This window comes from Merops nubicus, unplaced genomic scaffold, assembly GCF_000691845.1.
Source record: "Merops nubicus isolate BGI_N331 unplaced genomic scaffold, ASM69184v1 scaffold672, whole genome shotgun sequence".
In the NCBI taxonomy this organism is placed as follows: Eukaryota; Metazoa; Chordata; class Aves; order Coraciiformes; family Meropidae; genus Merops; species Merops nubicus.
The window spans coordinates 44,029-59,538 of NW_008593987.1; the positions used below are offsets into that span (position 1 = coordinate 44,029).

Consider the following 15,510-nt stretch of genomic DNA (forward strand, 5'->3'; position numbering starts at 1 on the left):
AGCCTTATATCGCATATCTGAGATGTGCCTTGCTTGTCCAGAAGCGTTCCTCAGTTCTAACAAAACACTTGCCTTGATCAGGAGAAGTTACTTCTTTCTATATGCTGTCTCGTTACTGCTTTTTGTGATAAATTACCTTTGTCTCCACACGCATAGAATCTTCTGAAGCTCGGTACAGGAGTTTATGCACTGTGGTATCTGACTCTAAACTAAAATATTTCACTTAGCAAGTATTTTCATATCAGTGTTGAATGTTGTATTTGACTTAAGAAGAAAAAAAAAACCTTTATGAAAAGCTTTTAATAGTCTTTAGAAAAAATATTTTAAAATAAATTTACTTCAAATACTGTAAAAGCGTATTAGGATGTTGCAGTCGGGTATACAGTATTAAGTGTCTAATGACCGGACCAAATCAGTTACTGAATTCAGAGATTTTAATATTTTTGGGTCCCTTTCCTTCAAATACTGTTGCTGCTAGGATGATCAAAAGGCAGAAAACGATATGGCAATGAAACGAGCAGCATTGTTGGAGAAGCGTTTGAGAAGGGAAAGAGAGACTTTGCTTCGAAAGCAGCAGCTGGAAGCAGAACTAGAACACAAGAAGGAAGAGACAAGGTAAAAACATGTCCTGGTCCAAATGGTCTGTGAGAGTGAATGTGAAAATGTCTGATTTTGTTAAGTGTAACTTCCATTATAAAAAATTGCATCTTAATATCCAAATATTTAACTGTAGAGCCAGATATGCTGAGGAGCCCACCTGAAGATACACATCAACTGGTCCTGCAAAATAAGAGGGAGACATCAGTCTGTAGCTCAGACTTGGCATGTGAACTCTGCTGGTCTGAATGAAGTTCCTCAGAGTACTACCCTGCCCGCCACTTCATGTTCTGAAGGAGAGCTTTGGGCTTCTCTCTGCACAAATGTGCAGTGCTCACTCAGTTACAGCAGTCAATATAACAAACATGGTTTTGATTTTACTATTAACAGTATCCCCAAAAAAATTACTGTCTAAAAATTGTAGAAAAAAAACAAGTTCCTCTTACTGATTTCTGAGAACTCTGAAATTCAAAAAATGTGTTGTCCTCATTGTGCTAGCTAAAACAGTTAATTTGGAAAGTTTCTACCGCTGAATTTATTTGTTAAATTTTTAGACGCAAAACAGAAGAAGAACGTCAGAAGAAGGAGGATGAACGAGCACGTCGAGAATTTATTAAGCAGGAATATATGAGGAGGAAACAACTGAAGCTTATGGAAGAAATGGATACTGTCATAAAGCCACGTTCCCTCTCAATCAAACAAAAAAAGCCACGTCCAAAATCTATTCATAGAGACCATATTGAATCGCCTAAAACACCAATCAAAGGTCCACCAGGTAACAAATGTTGATGTGAAAAAGGAGTCTGTTCATGCTAAACCACCAGCTTCTGTTTCTCTACTAACAAGGACGTGCTTTTATTAGTGTTTTGTGCAAAATTGAAGCTGCACGTGACCAAACTGGAAAGCAAAATTCACCAACAGAAATGAAAAGATGAATGTCACTTACATGCTATGCATGCATGCATATATAAATAAACAAAAAGGTTAACTGTATGGAAACCCAGCAGAAGCACCAATGCGTGTTGCAAGCTTCATACGCACCCCTGTATTCTTCACTACTCTCCTCTGGCACCTGTAGAGCTAAGAATGAAAAGAAGAAGATGGGACATAAGAGATCAATAATGTGTCTGCTTAATACAAACAAAATAAAAATTTCAGTGTTAATTTTGTGTTTCATGGCATTTTTCTGATTTGCTCACCTGCTGCATGTGTAGTTCTGAACATAGCAATGCTAATCGTGTGGAACAATTTAGCATTCTTTTGGATATCTCATAACTGCAGTAGTGATTGGAAGAAGTATTGCCAATTTACAATTAGAAAGAATTAACCAGACTGCTCAGTGATCCTTTTTGTTACAGCATCGTGTAGCCTTGTTACTCTGCTGCATTTTCTCTAGCTGCTTCCCTCCATCTTCAAGCGTAACGTACTGCCTTATCACCAGGAGTCCACCCTAAGCTTTAAATTAAGCCTCTTCAGTTCTCTTTCATGAGGACTAACTAACTCTGATTGCATTCCTTGACTTGCATCGTGCTGACATCTCCATGTCCATGCTTCACGTTAATGCTTAGTCTGGGACCATTCCAGGTGGCTGCAGATGGCTGGGTGTCAGTAGGTGTTTAGGTGAAGTGCACCACATATGCATGCAGGTATATCATGTATGCATGTAAGAGTCTGCTCTATGAAAGCTCTTACTGACTTTCTAATGCTGGTGTTGGGTTTAATGAACAGACTCTACTACTTGCATAGGTTTATCAGCCTTAACTTTGTTTTTATCCAGGTTCACAGCTTTATCGTGTCTTTTCAGTATCTAGTCTTTCATTGGCATCGCTGAATACAGGGGACAATGAGAGTGTGCAGTCAGGCAAGCGAACACCAAGGTAAAGCTAAAACAACCACTTAATTTAATGACATTTTATAATCAGCTATGTAAAATTGGCATGAATTTTAAAGAGATCATGTATATATTGTGTACTCCAAAAACAGGTAAGTTCATGATTTGAGACACTGAGAGTTTCTACAGTCAGGCGTTAAGGAAACAAGCCATGTTCATTTGTTTCACAAATTTTACCAAGTGAACCAGTTGGGCAGCTATAAATGAGGTGTGAACACAATGCAATTCACACAGCCCCTTTAATTCAACTGCTTGTATCTAAGTCTCGACTTGCAGGTGTTTTATTAAACTTGTATGCTACGTGCAGCTACATAGCTTCTTTTCTTTTTTTAACAGAAGCTTCTTTTCTGGTTTTTTCCCCTTAGCAGTAGTACAGGGAAGTTTTATATGTTCACTAGGACTTGAGCCTTTTCCAAACACTAGAATTTATTTTGCATTAAAAATCACTTGAAAATGAAATAAAAAGAGATAGAAAATTAATAATTTTGTTATTTTTATGCAAAATATTTATTATAATTCAGAGGAAAATTGTTATTTCTTCTACTTAATTATATTCAGGGATATGCTATTTTTTAAATAGAAAAGAAGTAAGGAAGAAACTAAGAAAATGGATTTGATAAGGAGTACTATATGTTGTGAAATCACAAGTCATGCTTTTTATGGCCACTGTCTTAACACTCATCGGCTCTGACATGCCTGCAGCTGGTCTCAGTGGACTTTTCAATTTCCTTCATGCCTTGAGAATGTTTTATTACATAAAAAAACTTCAATAAAATGATCCAAGTATCCTACCATCTGTTGTAATCTCTTAAAAATTATCAGTTTTAATTGAGAGGGGGATTTCTTCCAGTCATATTAGCTATTAGAAAAGGCTTGATGCTGCTTATATACACAGACTTTACAGGAGATTACCCCTATCTAGGTAATTTTAGTTGTACAGTGCTGTCATGAACAGTACCTCTTCTGGCTTTGGATTTGATTTTAGGGAGTTGAGACATTAAAAATATAATTCAGTACAAATTGCTGAAAGTAACAGAGTTGAAAGTATTTTCAGTATCTTTCCAGAACCATACTTTCACTTTTTTCTTTGCATTAGAATTGTCTTTTGATGTTAACACCCAGTGAATTTCAGTAATACCTTTGAGATCTCCTTCATGCTGTTGCTAATCATAAAAGGTGTTGGATATTATATAAATTGAATTTTCATCTATTGCTGATTTTACTGGAAGGTAGTGTGCAGATAAATGTTATTACGGTACCACTTTTTTATCTTGTTCTTTGTTGGTAGTGCCTTTCTTCTCACTTAGAACACCTTTCATTCCAAGCTGAAAATTTGATTGGCTTTTGCATCAGCCACAATCAAAAGAACTTTAAATATCTTGTAATAATTTAAGAAAACATGAGAATCTTGCTTAGACCTTTAAATGCAAAACGTTTCACATCTGAGTGCAGACACAGCCTGAAGAATTACAGCACCAGAAGTTACTGCTTGTGAAAATAAAAATTAGAAAGGAAATTGTTTTGCTGTCTTAAATACAACAGTTCTTACTACCAATTGTTGTCGTAACAAGTATATATGAACTAATTTTTTACTTCACATTTGTTATTTTGTCAAGAATTGGTTTGTTTGCTACATGGGGTAATGCTGTTTTGCTAGTACCAATGTAAAAGTAAACCAAATTCCCACTAGTAATACTATTCCACATAAAATGTCTGTTAGGTTTCTGTCCCTCAGATGAAGCCCCCAAAACTTAATAACATCCACCTCACCTAAATAACAATGTCTTGCATTGCTCAAAAGTGTTTATACAGAACATGAACTTGGTTATCCATTAATTTCTTGTGTAAATATTGTGCATTTAGGTTTATAGTCTACGATTCAAATCATTGTGTTCTAAATCCAGTTTGCCTTCCTTTCGTATTAGAAGGCTTCTGTGCTGAACATTTTAATGTGGTTTAATAGATTTTATAATTTACATTTAGGTCTGAGTCTGTGGAAGGATTCTTATCTCCAAGTCGCTGTGGTAGTCGTAATGGAGAAAAAGATTGGGAAAATGCATCAACAACTTCTTCAGTTGCCTCTGCTACAGAATACAGTGGTCAGTGACAGCAATATTCAGAAAAGTAGCTAGCTATTAGTGGTTCTGTGCATGAAAAGTTTTCAGTTATCTTTGTTTTGTTTCCTAAAACATGATTGAGGACACTTTCATAAAAATGTTACTTGTGCCTCCTTTAAAATACATGGTAATAATACAAGACAGCATGTGGTATTGGCAAAGACCTTGCATCACCAGCATTATAGAATTTCCATTTTTGCCCATCTAATAACACTTTGGTAAAGTAACATTAGTTATTTTTTATAAACTTTTAGGGAGGTGAGGTTTGATTGATGAGCCTGTGTAGCTCTATATGTGCTAGCAAATGTTTGTTTTCCAAATAATCTTACCTCCTTTCTGCTGAAGTGCCTGGGATCTGGAGAGGGAAAGTGTTTTTTCTGAAAATGAGAAAGTAATCACCTGGTTTTAAACCATGAAAATGCAATCAGTTCGTGTCAGGATATGCCACACGCATATCACATTCAATTGCAGGAGTGATAGTGAGACCGCTTTAGTAGCCTTGCTGAGTTTGCCCATGAAAACCCATAGTGCTGAAGATGATCTTTTCATGATTGTTATGTAGACTTTCTTTTTAAATGAAGGAATATGCAATTCCTAGGAGTTGAACAGAAGGCTTTTTTCGCTTGTTTTAATATCTTCACTCTGTGTATTAGGTTTCGTAAAACCTTTTTCTGTTCATTCAAGGCTTTTCTCCTAAAGAATAGACAGACTGATTTAATCCTAAATTTAATTGGTAATTGTTTGTATATTATGTTCCTTTCTAAGCCTTTGAAATGGTACTTAGATGTTGTCTTGGTACAAGTATGCTTATGTTTTAGAAACTAAAATGAGATTTCAGATGAATCAAGACTTTTTACAGACAGGTAAAAAAGTTAAGTGTCAGGCCAGATCTTGTGTCTCTGGTTTTGGGTAAAACATTTCTGGAATTCCAAGGTGGGCAGGCTACAGTTACTCTAAGCCCTGCACCAGCTTCATTATTATACTTCTCACCCTTGAAATCACAGGTGTAGGTGAAGAAAAAGAAAACATTTGCCCTCTCTTGGACAACTGAAATTTTACCTAGAAAATGCAAAACATGTTGTTAGAAAAGGTCCTCTTAGAGAAAATATGTTTACCAAGACTGACAGTATTCATGATTTAATAATGATTTAATAAAGACATGTTTGTAAGCAAATTCAGTAACAGCTGACAGAATGACATTTGACTTGTTCATTAAATTTGTGGTCTCTAGCCTAATTCTATTTTATTCCTGGATCTGTATTTTTATGCATGCAAAAGAGCCATACCAGAAGTGCTTCACAGCTTTTAAAGTAACTTTGTTGGCTTATTGACTAACTTAGCTGATGTGTCATTCCTCTTCCGTAGGACCAAAGCTCTTCAAAGAACCCAGTGCTAAATCCAATAAGTATATCATTCAGAATGCACTGGCACATTGCTGCTTGGCTGGAAAAGTAAATGAAGGTCAAAAGAAAAAGATACTGGAGGTAAGGATATTTTTCCCCTAAAAGCATGAACAACTAAGTCAAACCAGAATTAGGCATCAGGAAGACACTCAAGTATAAATGGAAATATTGAAAGGAATCTTCTGAAGTTATGCCGGCTCTCAATGAAAGGCTTGAGTAACTTCTGTAAGTTGCCTCCTGTGTAGACAGAAAGGTTCTCTAGTACTGTAGAAACAATAGTTGTCACATCGTGCGTGCAGCACAAGAAGGTGAATTGACATGTTAATTAATGGTTACTGCTTGTTCAACGTGGGAACTTCAGTATGTAGACTTCTACAATTTGCTCACAAATTTGTTTTCCCGAACATGAAAACTATCCATCTGACACATACAGATCTTCATACTGGGACCTTCAGAACTAAAGCACAGCTCTCTCATGAACAGCAGTAACTGAAATACGTCCCTCAAAGGCTTTTCCACAGTTCCCAAGCAGTAGCGCAAATTCATGACTTTCTGCTACAGAAAGGTGCCTTCCAGTCTTTTCTTTTATGCTCATATATACCATTCTGAAGTATTGTAAGGGTGAGAACTTGGGGACCAGTGTGTTTCTATGCAAAAGGAGTAGCTTGGAGCTTGAGGATTGAGCGTAATGGGACTGTTCCTTTTAGTAACTGTGAAAAATCTGACAGATTAAATAGATCAAAGATCACAGGTAGCTGTTGGAATCTGGATTTAATTCTTTTTCTGGGATAAATTTCACAACAGCATTTTTTGCCCTTTCTTCTCTTTGTAATTCTTCTGCATTCATGTTTAGATGCTGCCTTCTCTGTCTTTCCAGCTGCTTTTTGGAAATAACAAGTGAGAAATCAAGACAGCCTCTTTTAGTTCAAGTAACTGGAATCATAATAACCCCCAGAAATCCCAGGAGAGAACAGCTGTAAAAAGGTCATGCTTAACTCTAGGATGCAGAATATGTCACTTGGTAGAAGCTTCAGGGCGTGTGTCCCATAGAAGTTTTGTTGGGTGGAATAGAAATCTGAAGATTTCAGATAATAAAGAATCTTTGCTTAATACACTTTGCTTAATACACTGGAGGGTCTTTCAGGCACGTCTAGACATACCTAATTTTCCTGTTCCCAAACTTCACGAAGTTACAGAATGGTAAAGGTTGGAAGGGACCTCTGGAGATCCTCTAGTCCAGCTTGCAGCTATTAGCCCTCCTTGATGAAATGGATCAAATAATTTTTATTTGGCCTACAAAAAATTCGTTAGGATGTGTGTTCTTGAGGTCCAACTAAACAAATATAGCTGAAATTGTCTTAAATAAGGTCTTTCAAGCGAAAGATAGCTACCTTATCAAAATTCAGATAGGTGAGGCTAGTAAATTCCAACAACTGAAAATAAGGTCATTTAGTGGACAGAGTTAGACTTAAGTTTTAGTTCTACTAGAAAGCAAGTTCGAAATGACAATCCAATGATTCTGAATGTTTTTCTAACTACAATGCAAAATTCATATTGTGAATCTTTTTTCTTTTTTTCTTTTAAAGGAAATGGAAAAATCTGATGCCAATAATTTCTTAATCTTGTTCCGGGATTCAGGCTGCCAGTTCCGATCTCTGTACACCTACTGCCCCGACACTGAAGAAATCAATAAATTAACAGGAATAGGTCCCAAATCTATCACAAAGAAAATGATAGAGGGACTTTATAAATACAACTCTGACAGGAAGCAATTTAGCCACATACCTGCTAAAACTTTGTCTGCCAGTGTTGATGCAATTACCATTCACAGCCATTTGTGGCAAACCAAGAGACCAGTAACCCCCAAGAAACTTTTACCCACCAAGGCATAGTAGATGGGAAAAAATCTGCTTCAGACAATTACAATAAACTTGCACTTCATCTTTACTGCCTGTAGGAAGTAGATTTCTAGTTGCCAACAAGACTCAACTTAAAACTGGACACCAATTCTGTTATCATGTCCAACTGGAATGTAAACACAGTGTTTAGGAGTGCAAAAGATTTTTGCTTAGGTGAATAATTATGAGTGATTATGGAAATATTTGACTGACTTGGAGATTTGTATGTGCTAATACAATATATAGAGTATATTTGCTCTGTATTTTGATTAGATACACTGAAGCACTGAATGTTCCTCTTTAGTGACTCAAACTACATTTTTTTTACATCTGTTGCCTTATATGTTTGTATTTGTGCTTATCTTGAAATATTTTTTCTTTCATGGAAGAAATACTTAATATCCTCAATACCATTGAATTTTGCATACTGACTTAAAAGCAAAGACTAAATTATAAATTGTATGTCATTGAAGAACAGTGGAATGGGTCTGTTCTGCAAGATCCTTACTGTTTGCTGTAACAAAATCAAGATTCATTCCCCTGAGTATTTATCATTCTTTTTCAATTAAAAAATACTGATTTTCTTATAGACTAATCAGTAACAGAAAAACCTTTGAACTCCTCAAAGTTTCCTTCAGGTGAATTATTTAACAGCTCAGGGTTAGGTGATACAATTACTCCTGTTTCAGTAAGTTCCTGTCTGAGATGTAGTGATTGACCATTTGCATGTTCATGTCACTATTAAAATGCAAAGTAACTAGATTGGGTAGAGCTCTAAAACAGTCTAGGCAACTGTGTGTTATTTTGCATTGTTCCAGATGAGGAGCAAGCACATGGTCAGGTAACAGTTCTCCAAGGAAGGAATAGGAACTTTTGAAACATTCAGAACTAGATCCCTGATGTTTGACTGACAGAACACTAAAAATATTCAGAAGAATCACCAAATTCACTAAGTCACAGATCTTTCAGAAGTTGGGTATCTAATTCCCATTGATTTTGACACTCTCAGTTCTTCCTGGCTGCAGATCTGCCAGCTCAGACTTAAGTCAGTTTTCTAGGAGTTAGACATCCAATAAAATTGTCAGTGTGTCTTAGTAAATTGTTTTCTGGACACAATCCAACAGATGATGCCTTGTGAACTTAGAAATTTTAAACCCATATGGCAAAAAAGCATAAATGACATTTCAGTAAATTTATAATATGACCATGTACAAAAACAAAAACTCTAGGCATATTTCAGTATTATTTATAAAGGGCTGCATTTTACTTCAAAACAGTGTTTGATAGATCACTACTCTTTCAGTGTTTCTTTCTCTTATAATTTGCTTTTAACATAGCACTGTTCTGAAAAAACAAAGCAAACAACAAACTTGAAGCCTCCCCTAAATCTGTGGCTCTTTTGATAATGTACATCAGAGGATTTGTTGGGGAAAAAAAAAAAAATCTCATTCTCAGGAAAAGACTTGAATGATTTGTGATTCTGTTTTGTTTCAGTGTTGACAACTACATTAACATAAGACAGTATTGTGCTGTAAGTACATAGTCCATTCTGTTTCATGGGGAGACTAAAACTATGTCCACATTTCTCTCGTTAAACTGCTTTGAGAGAAACTACGCCTCACTACGATGATGTGCTCATTTACTTATATAAAAGATGCACAGGAATGAGATGTCATTAAGCAGTTTAGAACAGTACTTTTTTTAAACTATTGTAAGGCCTTAGGCATCAATGCATCTGGGTTAAAAACATTTTTTCAAAAATGCTGTCAGTTTTACTGTAATTTATGTTCTTATATTTATGTATATTTGTTAAAACTGTAAAAAAAAAAAGAAAAAAACACTTTAAAGTACATGTTTAATATTTATGTGGCTCAAAACTATTTGTGGTTAGCTGATTCCTACTGTTTGCATGTGTATCACCAGGATATGTAACTCTTACGTGTATACATACTGTGTATATAGGATATAAATAATATTAAAAAGGGGGAAAGAGGGTTTGCACATTCTGCCTGTTAGACAGTTCCTACAAGTACCATTGTAGGAACATCTTGAATAACAATATGAAACTGTGTATAATATACAGTGATTCAAGAAACCAGGAGGTTGGAAGTAGCTGATCTACGTATGGTGAAGAACTTCAGAAGAACTTTTATCATGGGAGGCTTTTTATTTCTAAAATCTGTGCTATGATTTAACTGATGATTTGCAACACCGTTAAGACACATGCATCAATCTAATCAATGTGAGCTTGAATGCCAGGAATTGAATATATCTGAATGTATTATGAAATTTACGTTTGTTAACAGGTTACAGATTCGTGCAATGTCTAAAAGTAGAATGTGAATAATGCAGTTGAAAATTTCATTGCTTGCAGTATAAAGTTTTACTTAATACAGGAAAAGTAAAGCGAGATACGCTTTTCCTTTTTAAGCCTGCAAATTTTCTAATTATAGTGGGTCTTTGGTTGGGATCATGTTTAAAAAAAGAAAAAAAAAAAAAAAAAAAAAAAAAACACACAAAAAAACCCCAAGCTTTCCATAAAGGCCAGTATTTATCACTGACCTTTTCAGAACACACTGGTGCTTTCATCAGGGTTATTATTATTGTTGCTACGACTGAATTGCCAAACTCTCGTCTTAGTTTTTGGAGCAAAATTTCATATTCTAACAGTCATAATAGCTACTGAAATATTTTTCTTTTTTTTTTTTTTAATGTTAGTATGACTGTTAGTTTTTATTATTTGGCTGTTTAAAGCCAAATTCAGCTATTAAATTATGATTTAATGGGCACTGTTGAAAAATGTACAGCGTATTGTGTGCTTACTTGTCCACTTCTATGGAGCATAGCTTCCATATTTTTTCAAATGCTGTGCTGTAAAATATTGTCATTGCTACTTATGTGGTACAGTGTAGTCTTTTCCTTTCATTTAAATAAAAGCATGGCACCAAAAGTACTTTTTTTGTTTTCTTGCTTACATCTAAATATAAACTGAAACTATAACAGGTTCGTGTTAATGTTTAAATGTTGTTTCTCCTCATTTCAGCAACATAGACATTGTAGGAAATACGCAGCATTTATTTCTCCTCTTGTTTGCCATTGTCTGTCTTACTTTCACATATAATTTAGCTCTCTGATGTTATCAGAGGGAAGCGATTGAAGAATCAGCCTTCTCATTTAGTTCTTGAGGACAACAGGGTGTTACCCTGTTCTCTTCAGAAGCGAGTTTCACAACTGCACGTCCACTAATAAACTCCTGTACTCAGGTTAGTTTCTACTGTTCCAAAACCCACAGAAACTTACTGGTCAGTGTAATAGGGACTCTCTTCAGATGGGAAGGTTTTTAAGATGAATTGAAGCCTTATCTTCATCAAGACAGAATATGACTTTTAGTGAAATAATTTGTCAGTGGTGCAATCTCAACAAATATAGTATCCAAAAAATAAGGTCTCTCTTCCAGATTTTTAAATTAGGAATTTTTTCAAGTCCAAATCTTTATTTCTTCCAAAGGAAGTTTTGTGTTTTCCTGCTGGGTTGCAAAGCAAGAGCAAGGACTTGCTGAATGGGGACATGACATCACTGCACTATCCACAGGCAGACCAGATTGTTGGGCTAACTTCTGCAAATCAAGAATACCTAAATTTCAGAGGTATTCAAAGGGCAGCTTCAAGGATAATATATAGGACATCTGACAGTAGGGCTTTTGGTACTGAATTGAAAACTAATGTGGATGAAAATGAATAGCCTTCCTTCCTCCCCCCCCCAAAATGGTTATTTTTCAGCCAGCTAAATCACAAAGAGACATGTATGGCATCACAAACAGGCTGACACAAGCAAGGAATTATGTTGGAACAGAAACACCCAGTTTCACCCAGTAAAGCTGTTTTATTACTGGCAAGCCCAGGTCACAATTTTCATCTAAACCCATCCTTTATACAGACAGGTTTTAGAACAGCCTTCATTTTCTCTATTCTGTGGCAATTAATACCGTATACTTGACAAACTTCGGAGCACAGCCTGGTTAATTTGACAGAATATGACTGTAGTGTGCGTCTGAGTTTGAACAGAATTTGTGAATCAAAATGCGTACTGCTGTGGGATCCAGTGCAGAGATCTGTTATTGCCAGCTGCGGAGTAATCATCTCTGTTACCCTTGGAACATAAGCCTTGGGATCAATCTCCACACCAAGGTGGTGTTGTTAACAATAGCTTTGTTTCTCAAATCCAGCTGTGCTGATCAGGTGTAGACGTCAGATGTCCAACAATTTAAATAAAAACACGGCTTAGTAAGGGCAAAATTTTTGACTACTTACAGCTTTTAAAACAGCAAATTGGCATTTCTTTGCTGCTTTGTTACTAATTTAATGAGCGGAATAATCAGTTTGAAGAATCATGGCTATAAAGAGCTATCTTGACAGCCGTGGCCCTTTACATCTGCTTTTATATTTTCTCATTAAAAAATTAAAACCAACAACATCAAAGAAACGCCCACACAAATGATCTTATTCCAGGTCTAGGTGGCAGAAAGCAAGTCAGTATTTTTAAGATGCACAGCATCTTTGTTCATTTATAAGCAATTTGTTTTTAAAAGCCAGGTGTCCCATTTAGGAGAAAAGATGTGAAGGGTGTCTGTGTAGGCATACAGATAGATGCGTGTATACTTTCAGACAGGTGTAAAAAGAAATACTCTTTATTTCAACAACCACAGCAAAGAGTTAAATACAATAGTGATGCTACTTTACCTTATTTCCTTCTAGCAAGAAAGAAGAGCAGCTGCCTGGTCTGGTTTACACTCTTAACTCCTGGAGTTTGCAAGAGGCAGGGAAGCCATATACAACATTCACATTTAAGAACTCAGTACGAACTCCTTGGGAGATGAGTTCTTAACACCCTCCTTCTTACCAGATTTCTGAATTCTAAGATGGCACTGATGGACACTAGACAGAACTGCCTCTGATCAGAAAAGCTGGTAACACCTAGGATTTCAAGAAAGTAGACAACAGTGAGAAATGTTATTTAAAACTTCCTCCAGGCTTTCACTCAACATTATGAATAAATGGAAGCATAAAATACCTAGGAGTGATTCATTATCCATCAGCAAATTTGTTAAGCAAGATACTAAAATAAGTTTTTTCGTGCTAGATGTGTTCTGTTAATGGTATATGAACTTTATGGAGACTGGGCATTTTTATGTCACTGTTAATCTGTTAATGGAGATTTGCAGGACTAAATAAAAGCTAATATGAAGCTTTCCATCAATGCAGCCTTTCTACATCATCACTGATCTAACATCTGCATTATGAGACCTGGCAAGGCCCCACAAGCCTGCAATTATTTAAATTACCTGAAGCCAGATTACACTTTGCCTCAGTGTTTTTCTTGTTAAGACACCTGAAACTGAAGCTGTGATGCTGATGTAAGCAATTATCTTACAGATGATGCAAGAATTTTGCTGAATTGTCACTCCAAAGTTCTGGCAATCCTTCTTTGAAATAAGTGGAAAAAAAACGCTTCTAGAAGTAAAGCTTTAAACAGAATTTTTTTTTTTTTTTTTGGATCCTTTCACAAGATTGTGTAAATGTAATGTAAAATGTGAAGAGTTGAATGGGTCAGTTATAATGACCAAAAATCAGGCGATTGGCACATTTTTATGACAACACAAAGACGCTTTGCACAAATGGCTTGACTGCACTGGCAGACCTCGCACAAGGCTGGCACTGGGGAATAATTCTAAGAATGTGTCCATCCCTGCTGACATTGCCTGTGGCCGCTTGCAGCATCTGTAACATAGCTGCACAGTGACTGTTCCCTCTTCTGAAGTGTCCCAAGAACAGGCTAAAGTGCCCTGTCTGTCACTACGCAATGTAGAACTCCTCCTCTACTAATCCTGATTTTCAAGCTCTCTAAAACCTGTGGGTTTTATACACCTAACAGCTTTGGTATTCATGGGAGTTACGTTTTTTTGCAATAATGACTAGGAAGTTCAAAGCAAGCTGAGACCATCCCAAAGATGCCTCTATGGGATGACTCTGTGCCTGAGTAAAAAGCTAAGAATGACCCAAGAACAAGGGTCTTCCATCTGCCCTTCTCCAGTAAGACACTACTATGTATTCTAACCAAATATTTAAGAGTCTTACAATTACCGTCCAAAGCAGCTGCATCAAGTAATTCTACCTGTTCTACCATACCTCTTCCTGAGGTCAGATACTTAGTTCCTGACATCTCTCCAGATTGTAGGAATTTGCTACTTCTTTTGTGTAAGGCCCAACATTCTGAGCAGGAAATGGAATAATTTTAAATTCAGAATTTACTCCTCTTTTTGAGTCTACAGCTGGAGACAAGTTTTATTTTTCTTCCATCCTGAAACTCTTGCCCCCCAGAGATACAGTCTCACAGATCTGACCTCAGGACCTATGCCACAAATAAAGCTATTGCACAGAAGCTAGGTAAACCATGGTAGCACTACTGTGAAATGAAAAACAAAGGTGTATGTTTGTTTACCTAGTGTTCTGTAGATTAAACAAAGGTTAAAATGGACTTTCTCTTCTCCAAGTGTATGTTCAGCAGTTAGGCATACAGCTTTGTTTAGACAATCATTTTGTTTTTCTGCACTGCCTCTGATTTATCATCTCTATTAATTGGGAAGCAGTTTCATTTCTATAATTAGGTTTTCTATTAATCAGTGCCTCCAAAGGCAAGTAAGCAACCAGCGATAGCTTTCCAAGTAAATGGAAGGATTCAGTGTTTCATTTGCAAATCCAGCTTCCTGGGATGTGATGCTGGGAACTGAGTGATGCAGAAGGAACCATCAAGTTCCCCATTCCTTGCTGGTCCCTGGCAGAGCCACTGCTGTGCAGGCAGGTCACACTCCTCAATGGGTGGCCTTCAGGACATTTCTCTGTATTCTTTTTTAGAAAGAGAGAGAATAACATGATTCCTCTCTGCCCTTCAGCTGATCCTCAGCAAAACAGTCTACAAACAGACTCAAACTCACTGTGGTTCTTTGCATTTCTGACAAACAGTGTGACACACAATCCAGCTCAGCTTCTGTTAAAGCTTTGACTGACAACCTTCCCCAGACCTGTGATACGTGCCACACATGCATAATTAAAAAAAAAAAAAAAAAAAACAAAACACAACAACAACAACAACAACAAACCCAAACAACCAAAACCATAGGGCCTCTGCTACATCCTTTGTCAGAAAATCGTTTCTCTCTCCATTTTGACCCGGCCTGTCAGCGCACTGCTGCGAACACAGGCAGGTTTTTGCTCGTGCGTTAACACCATTTTCTGTAGCTCATCTCACGGCTCTATTTAAACACAGAAAACTCAGTAACTGCTCACCATGATAATTCTCAGATGCTGTACCCTTTTGACAACTACAAAAACGCATTAAATGTAACAATGTCAAATTATAGATTAATACATCTTCATAACATATCCACCTAACATATAAAATCTAACACAGGATTTCTGTACAGAACGTGTTCTTTTTTTCAGCAGCCTCAGGAAGAAGGAGACAGGAAAACCACGCTAAAAAAATCCAGGGCCAACCTGACAAGTGGCGGCACCTCACGCAGCAATTAAAGGCGCGGCCAGCCCGCC

At 36.6% G+C, this 15,510-nt stretch overlaps 1 protein-coding gene across 1 annotated transcript in view; it reads left to right on the forward strand.

Annotated features, from left to right (window-relative positions):
* The window catches only part of CAMSAP2 (calmodulin regulated spectrin-associated protein family, member 2), a gene marked incomplete at its 5' end in the record, with an annotated part of 43,045 nt that extends 34,854 nt beyond the window's left edge, over positions 1-8,191 (forward strand). Inside the window, 6 exons of the mRNA XM_008935571.1 lie at positions 479-615; positions 1,152-1,372; positions 2,402-2,474; positions 4,472-4,587; positions 5,971-6,089; positions 7,595-8,191. Coding sequence (XP_008933819.1) covers positions 479-615; positions 1,152-1,372; positions 2,402-2,474; positions 4,472-4,587; positions 5,971-6,089; positions 7,595-7,900 — 972 coding nt within the window. The remainder of the gene's footprint in view (positions 1-478; positions 616-1,151; positions 1,373-2,401; positions 2,475-4,471; positions 4,588-5,970; positions 6,090-7,594) is intronic.
* Positions 8,192-15,510: the final 7,319 nt, after the last annotated feature.